This window comes from Galeopterus variegatus, unplaced genomic scaffold (assembly GCF_000696425.1).
Source record: "Galeopterus variegatus unplaced genomic scaffold, G_variegatus-3.0.2 Scaffold641, whole genome shotgun sequence".
Taxonomy (NCBI): Eukaryota; Metazoa; Chordata; class Mammalia; order Dermoptera; family Cynocephalidae; genus Galeopterus; species Galeopterus variegatus.
Genome location: NW_007726752.1, coordinates 71151 through 79066, shown reverse-complemented (window position 1 = coordinate 79066; position 7916 = coordinate 71151). Strand labels below are relative to the sequence as shown.

Below are 7916 nucleotides of genomic sequence, written 5' to 3'. Positions count from 1 at the left end.
GGGCCAAAGCACAGCCCGCTGTGGAGTGAGGTGGAACAGGACGCAGCCCGTCCCGACAGTGTGTCGTGGGCGCTAGACAGGGGTCGCAGGGCTGCTGGCTGCTGACTCTGCCCAGGGTCAGGGGGAGTGAGGGCAGGGCCCACAGGTCAGGCTCAGGACAGAGCCAAGAGCCTCTTCCAGCTCTGTCCGCTCCTGCCATTTTTTTCCGCCTTCTGCAAACCTATCATGCTCTCCTGTCGACCCCCTCACCCTCGCCAGTCCCTCCAATTTATAAATTCTAGAGTCGCCAATGGCCGCGCGTGCAACACCGACCCTCTCGGCGGCCCATTGTGGCGTGCATTATTGTCCCATTTTCCAAAGAGGAAACTAAAATTCCGCGACGACGAACATCCCGGTCTGTCTGGTTTCAAACGCCGCCTTCCTTTCACTCCGCCAGCAGGAGGCGTCAGGGTCTGGGCGAGCGGCGGGCAAGGCAGCCTCTCCCGGCCTGGGCTTCCCACAGCGCACGCCCCGCCCCTGCCCCGCCCCTGCCCCGCCCACTCAAGCCGACCAGGGCGGGTAGAGCCTCCCAGCTCGAAGACAAGCGGGACTTCGCGATTGGGCGGGGTTTCCCGCCGCGGAGAGGCCCTCGCGGGCGTGGCTACGGGGCGTGGTCTTTAAGACCCCGCCCCTTCCCGTGGGCTCAAAGAGGGCGGTGGCCGCGGAGGCGGGGCCAGAACGCGGCAGGCTGATCCCAACGCGGCTCTTCGGAGCCCGCTGCTGAGCAGCGCCCCGGCGGGGCCGAGCAGGTACTGGAGACCGCGCAGGGCGTCTTGGGCTGGAACAGGCAGGGGCCAGGGGCCTGCTGAGGGCCATGCAGGACATTGGGGATCGAGGCCAGGGCTGTGCTTTCTCCTGAGGGCCCGGGCCCCTGCCTCCGCCCTCGCCCCCGCTTTCCTGCGGCAAAGCCGGCTGCGGCGGGGCCGATTGGCGCCTGCGCTGCTTCCTGCGGCCGGGACCCAGCCAATGCATGGGGCCCGGGCGGGGGACTAGAGGGAAACTGAGTCACGTCGGAGTGGGAGGCACCACCTTCACTGGGCTCCAGGATGGACCCTTGTCCTGGTCACGTTTTGATGTCCCGGCGCCCACCGATCTCCGCAGGGGCCGCGCCCAGCTCTCGCTTCTCCCTCCCGTCAGCGCCCAGGGGTCCCGCCCTGGCTCCCAGCCGCCTCGACCAGTCCCGGAATGGCTAGGACCCGCTCCAGCCACCTCCCTCTCCTTCCTCCCCTCCCCCTCACGTCTTGAGCCCCCGTGTGCTCCCTCCGCTGGCTCTCCGCACAGTGTCAGCTTACACGCCTTATATAGTCCGAGCAGCCTCCAGCCGCGGCCTGCCTGCCTGCCGGGACCTGGGGGCGGGGGAGAGGAGAGCCGGCCCCTGACTCACCCCACCGCCCGAGGCTCCAGTCTGGCTGGAGGGGAGGCCATGCCAAAATTCATCCCGTGGCCCACCCCTGGATGAAAGGAACCTCAAGCATAGATGCGGGGACCCCTCACCCAGTCCCTTGGTTGGGGCGGGGGGAGGGGAGGGAACTGCTCCTGCCTTTCCAAAGTGAGGTCTGCCAGCCAACAACCCAGCCAAGCCTGACAAGATACCTGCCTACCCATGCCTTGGGTGTGCTCGGCATCTGCCCGTGCCTCCTTGGTACTTGTCCAAGGCCAGTGTCCAGGACTGGGCCTGCCTGCCCACCTGGCCACCATGCCAGCCACTCACCTTCTCCTCTGTCCTCTCAGGAGTGAGCACCATGGATTCCTTCAAAGTAGTGCTGGAGGGGCCAGCACCTTGGGGCTTCCGGCTGCAAGGGGGCAAGGACTTCAATGTGCCCCTCTCCATCTCCCGGGTGAGCTTAGGTTGGGGGAAGGGCTCTCCCCACGGGTCTTTGGGTGCTAACGTCTCCAGTGAGTGTTGGGAGGAGTCTGAGCAGGAGCAATCCAGGGATCAACAGGTCCGGAAGTGTCCAGTCCAAAGATGTGGCAGGCACCTCCTACAAGGATTCTCAATTTGGTGGATGCTGGGAGAGGAGCCCCCAAACTCTTCTAGCACTGCGCTGTACGTGATGCCCTTCCACCAAGCTCCTGTGGCCACCTCTGAGGGCCAGGAGGAGGCCCATTCTGCATGATGAGAGCCTGACATCTCTAGGAAGTGTCCAAGCTTGAGGGAGCAATGCTTGGAGCCAGGCCACAGGCAGGGCACTCTGACTGTAGGACCTTACTTCAGTCTCACTGACACCCAGGGAATAGCAACTGTCATCCTGTTTTTCTAGATGAGGGAACTCGGGAGAGGTGAAGGGCCTCACTCAGCTAGTCCATGGCAAAGCAGGGATTTGAATCGAGGCACAAGATGGCCTGCACTTTTTGGGAGTAGGAAATGTGTTTTTCCCCAGCCTATGTGAGGACTTGCATCCCCATCCACTGGTCCCATTTAGGATACAATGGCCTTTGACCTGGAGCAGAGGTGTGGGCTGGGGCTCTGCTCTAGGGCTCTGACTTCAACTCCTGAGTGCCTGCCCTGATGGGGCGGAGCTGGGGGCAAGCTCCTCCCCTGTGGCAGGGGGATTGCCTTATAAGCCCAAGAATGCAGCCCCATGCTGGGATGGCCTACAGTGCCTAGAGTCTGCAGAATCGAAAAGAGCTGGCCTAGGCCTGGACCCCTGAACCCCAGCAGTGGGCCCTTCGGCTGGTCACCAGGCTGCAGCTCCAGCTGTTGGGTCCAGTTATAGGACACAGAGCAAACTGTCTGCCCACAGTGGGTGAGGCCAGCCCTTGGGCTGATGTCTGACTGTGGCTTAGGGGTCAGCAGGGGCCAGGGACATCCTGCCCCAACATCCGCCTGTCCAGGGAGGCCCACCCTGGGTGGTGCCTGATGGGTAGGCAGCTGTTGGCAGGAAGCCCAGGGTAAGCCCAGCCTGGAGGGGCCAGGGGGTTGTCCCAGCACTGCCCAGGCTGCGAGGGCCCCCAAAGCAGAGTTTGTCTGTGGGAGTTGGGTTTGGTGGCCAGGGTAGGCAGTGTTCTTCCCAGAAATCCTTCCACAGGGTTCTCCTGGAACCTGCCCTGCCAGCAGAATAGTGAAGGGCAGGGGCCCCCCTGACACACACACACACACCCCTACACAATCCTCAAGCCTTGTCAACCCTGAAAACCTACCCTACATCCCCCTCCCTGGGAAAGTGCTGGCCAGTGTGGCTCGGGAGCCATAGGCCTTGGCTAATCTCAGCATTTCTTCATTGATTGGGATGGACTTTCAGGTGTGACCTGTTGGGGGCACTCTGTGCCTGAGCTTCTGCCTCAGCAGCCCCATCATGTAGCTGGGGCCACCAGCTGAGCCCAGCCCTGAAGCTGGACCTAAGCCCAGGTGGGTGGGTGGGGTGGTCTTTTCTGAGCTAGGCCAGCCCCCTCCCCCTCCCCTGACCCCAGAATGGAGGGAGGAGGGAGGGGCTAGGACTGGCTGTGGGCCCGGCCTGGCAGATGAGGTAATGTCTGGGACTGGGGAGTTGGGCTGCTCAGTGGAGCCCTGAGGCTGACTCACCCCCACCCCATGCAGTGTCCAGCCCCCTGGCTTTTCCCCTCCTTGGTCTCTCAGGGCCTCACCCTTCCCCTGGCCTAAGCTCCTCCCTGCTTCTCTCTCCAGCACCTCCCCAGAGCTCTCTCCTAAAACCTACCCTACATCCCCCTCCCTGGGAAAGTGCTGGCCAGTGTGGCTCGGGAGCCATAGGCCTTGGCTAATCTCAGCATTTCTTCATTGATTGGGATGGACTTTCAGGTGTGACCTGTTGGGGGCACTCTGTGCCTGAGCTTCTGCCTCAGCAGCCCCATCATGTAGCTGGGGCCACCAGCTGAGCCCAGCCCTGAAGCTGGACCTAAGCCCAGGTGGGTGGGTGGGGTGGTCTTTTCTGAGCTAGGCCAGCCCCCTCCCCCTCCCCTGACCCCAGAATGGAGGGAGGAGGGAGGGGCTAGGACTGGCTGTGGGCCCGGCCTGGCAGATGAGGTAATGTCTGGGACTGGGGAGTTGGGCTGCTCAGTGGAGCCCTGAGGCTGACTCACCCCCACCCCATGCAGTGTCCAGCCCCCTGGCTTTTCCCCTCCTTGGTCTCTCAGGGCCTCACCCTTCCCCTGGCCTAAGCTCCTCCCTGCTTCTCTCTCCAGCACCTCCCCAGAGCTCTCTCCTCTCTCTCTACCTCTCTGCTCTGACCACTCCCTTACACCTCGTGTGCTTCCTGCCTTCCTCACTCCAGGGAAGGAAGTAGTCCCTGATCCCTACCTTCTCTCCAGGAGCCAGCTGCTCCTGCTTACCCCAAGACCCACCTGGGGCTCAGCCCACACTTCCCCCAAAGCCAGCCCATATAGGTAGGAAGTGGCTGGACCGGGTTTCCCTTCTACTGACTCACCATGACCTTGAGTAAGTGACTTACCCCTAGAGTGTCACTTCCCCATGCCCATTATAAGGGGTTGGATTAAACTAAACGTGAGATAGAGGATCCAGGTCCCAAACCCAAACAGGGGGGACAGGGAGTCTTTCCAGGTGGGCTGACCCTTCAGTTGGGCCCCTCAGCAGAGGTAGCCTGTGGAATGACAGAGCCTTAGAGTCAGGGCCAAATTCTGGCCCTGCTTCTTACTAGCTGCGTGACTTGAGGCAAGTTGCTTAACCTCTCTGTGTGTTTTTCCATGTGTAAAATGGGCAGAACCACAGACTACTCCACAGGGTATTTTGGAGGATTCAGTGTTAATATGTAGAAACATTAGGTGCTCAATAAATGTAAGCTGCCATTCTGTGTGTGTGTGCGTGTGTGTGTGCGTGTGCGTGTGTGTGTGCGTGTGCGTGTGCGTGTGTGTGTGTGCGTGTGCGGCTGTCTGGGACAGGGATCCAAAGCCTTGACCTTGGTGTTNTTATAACTCTGCACTCTAACCACCCCTTGACCTTGGTGTTATAACTCTGCACTCTAACCACTTGAGCTAAGCGGCCAGCCCCATGCTATTCTTACTATTATTATTTAGCAAGTAAAGAAGGGACGTCCCAGGTCTCTTACTCTTCTAATCTCCCATGCAAGCATGAAACAGAGCTGTCAAACCCAGCTCTCCCTTGTCCCAGTGCTGTCAGTCTCTAGTCTGGTCCCTCCGCCCTCTGACGTCTCTCTGGAACCTCTTACCTCCCCTCTCCCTGCCTCAGCTCAGTCTGCACTGGCCCGCCTGAGGAGCCTCCTGGGGCATCCAGCAGCCTGTACCTCCAGTTGCTCCCACCTGTGAAGTGTGAATTTGCCTTTCAGCACTTCCCCACAGAAGCCTGCTTAGTGCAGTGCCAGGCCCTGGCCAGATAGCTGGGCATCCCCATGGGCTCGGACCCATGGACAGCTGAGCTGCCTCTGCCTGTGTTGTCGGGCTAAAGGGCTAGAAGGGCCCAGTGGGGTTTGTCAAGGTCACCTCTATCAGGGGTCTGGGGAATATCCATCCCAGGCCTTAAAACTGCTAGTGTCCCTGCTACCCTCAAGGCCAAGTAAGTCCTGGTTCCTTCCCCTGGCATTCAAAGCCTTCATAAATGGACTCTCTCAGCCATTAGGTGACATACCCCATTCTCCTTGAACCAAGGCCCACTGCTCCCCAGAAGTCATCCCTCATGGTCTCATCTGTTGCTGGTGGCTATTGTTCCTTCCAGCCCACTATTTCTCCTCATTTGCCATAGGAACCAGGAATGCCCAACTTAGAGCCCAAAGGATTAGGGGCAGGAGAGTGATGTCACAGTTGACAGCTTGGGGGTGACACCTTGTTCACAGCCTGTGGAGTCCCAGCAGACACCTTGGGCCCCATTCAGGCACTGTGAACCTGGAGATGACAGGGCCTATTCCTGGCTCTCAAAGAGTCCTGGCATATGCCTGTAGATGGCCTCAAGTCAGGGTGCTGGGAGTGTAAGAGGTCAGTGAGGGCACCCAGAGGTGTCAGGAAATTGCCACATGTATAAGCCACAGGGCATATCTGGTAGGTGGAACAGCTGGGGCAAGAGGCCAGCAGGGACCTCAAAAGGCTGTGGTCATAGTGGAGAAGCTTGGGTTTAGCTTGAGGGTGGCTATTTGTTGACATCATAGCAGCTTCTGGATTGTGGGGGAGTGTCACGGAGGTGAATAAATACTCAATGTGATTGGGGTAATGGTGAAGTTTAGGTAAGCACCACCACCTCCTAGGTCGTCTTATTTGGTTTTTTTGTTTGTTTGTTTGTTTGTTTTTGGTGGCTGGCAGGTACTGGGATCCAAACCCTTGACCTCGGTGTTATAACATGGTGCGCTAACCAACTGAGCTAACCGTCCAGCCTCCTAGGTTGTTTTAGTACCCAGCAGCTACCCAGAAAAATGACTGAATAGGCCTCTGGGTTCTGGGAAGGAGGCAGCTTAGGGTAGGGCAGGGTTGACTACCATGGGCCTCCCTCACCCTTCATCTCTCCACAGCTCACTCCTGGAGGCAAAGCTGCTCAGGCCGGCGTGGCCGTGGGCGACTGGGTGCTGAGTATAGATGGCGAGAACGCGGGGAGCCTCACGCACATCGAAGCCCAGAACAAGATCCGAGCCTGCGGGGAGCGCCTCAGCCTGGGTCTCAGCAGGTGTGCGGACGCTGGCTGGGCCCCAGCGGGTGGGGGCGCCCTCGGGCTTGGCCTGTCATCACTGCTTTTCTTCTCCTCTAGGGCCCAGCCGGCTCAGAGCAAACCGCAGAAGGTAGGCGGCGGGCTGGGGACATCTGGCGGCAGGCTGGGTGGGCTCGGACGCCTGGGCTGACTGTTCTCCCCAGTGCAGCCTCGGTACTCCTATTCCTGGCTGGGAGCAAAGGGCAAACGCCAGAACTGGGGAAGGTCTGGGAGACTGGGAATGGAGCCGGGGGCTGCCGCACGGTCCAGGCACCACGCACGTCTGCCTGTCTGCCCGCCTGCCTCCCTCCCGCCGGCCTGTGCTGCGCGCCCATCCTCCCTCGGCCCGCGTGGGCTGAGATCATCGCTCCCAAATGGGCCCCTTGAAACCTAAGCCACCCCCTCTCCCTTAGCCTCCGGCCAGATGTGTGGGGGCGGGGCTGCAGCTGCTGTCCTCTGCAGGAGGAAGCCCCATTCCCACCCAGGCCCGCACCCCGCCCGCCCTGCCCGGCTCTGTCTCCGCCCAGGCCCTGGCCCCCGCCGCGGACTCCCCGCGGTACACCTTTGCACCCAGTGTCTCCCTCAACAAGACGGCCCGGCCCTTCGGGGCGCCCCTGCCCGCTGACAGCGCCCCGCAGCAGAATGGGTACGTCGGCCCCTGCCCGCCCACCGCCCACGCCGTGCACTCACGTCCACGGCCCCACGCCCGCTGCCCGCTGCTGCTCAGTCTGCGCTGCGTCCCAGCTCCGCGGAACCGTGCGGCAGCGACCCCTGGCGGCCGGGGCGGGGGCCGCAGGCACAGGGCCCCTCCCAAGGGTGTGGCTCCTGCCCAGGCACCACCCTCCCAGGGGCTCAGAACGAGGCAGCGTCCCTGCCTGCAGCCCGGGGTTGGGGTGTGGTGTCGGGCCCGCTGAGCCCCAGATACTCAGTGCCGCCTTGGCCCTGGCTGCTCTGACCGCTCCCCGTCTTTCTTCCTCCCCTGTGTCTGTCCCTTCCTCCCTTTATCTGTCCGTCTGTCTATTTCCTTCACAGGTGCAGACCCCTGACAAGTCAGTGAGCCCCCTCTGCCTGTCCCTCTCTTCCTTCCTTTGACACTCTGGGGGGCAGCCCCTCCCCACCTTGGCTGCCCACCTCTCCACCCTGACTGCCCTCCTGCCCCCTCACTTACCCACCCACCCAGCCTCCCAGTAGGGCCCCTGGCCTTGCCTTCCCGCTCTCCCATCACCACAACCCACTGTACCAAATCTTGGGAGGGGCTGCCCCCACTGCCCGCCCC

The 7916-nt window shown here is 61.4% G+C and overlaps 1 protein-coding gene across 6 annotated transcripts in view; it reads left to right on the top strand.

Moving 5' to 3' along the window:
* Positions 1 to 703: 703 nt before the first annotated feature.
* PDLIM7 (PDZ and LIM domain 7 (enigma)) overlaps positions 704 to 7916 on the top strand; it is a 20886-nt gene continuing 13673 nt past the window's right edge. For 2 of the 6 annotated variants that reach the window (XM_008570888.1, XM_008570892.1), the window contains exons 1-5: positions 704 to 788; positions 1771 to 1877; positions 6468 to 6619; positions 6701 to 6731; positions 7168 to 7286. In XM_008570888.1, coding sequence (XP_008569110.1) covers positions 1782 to 1877; positions 6468 to 6619; positions 6701 to 6731; positions 7168 to 7286 — 398 coding nt within the window. In that variant the 5' untranslated portion in view covers positions 704 to 788; positions 1771 to 1781. Of the gene's footprint in view, positions 789 to 1770; positions 1878 to 6467; positions 6620 to 6700; positions 6732 to 7167; positions 7287 to 7672; positions 7694 to 7916 lie in introns of those variants that run through there. The other 4 variants (XM_008570887.1, XM_008570889.1, XM_008570890.1 and 1 more) reach the window with 4 other exon arrangements.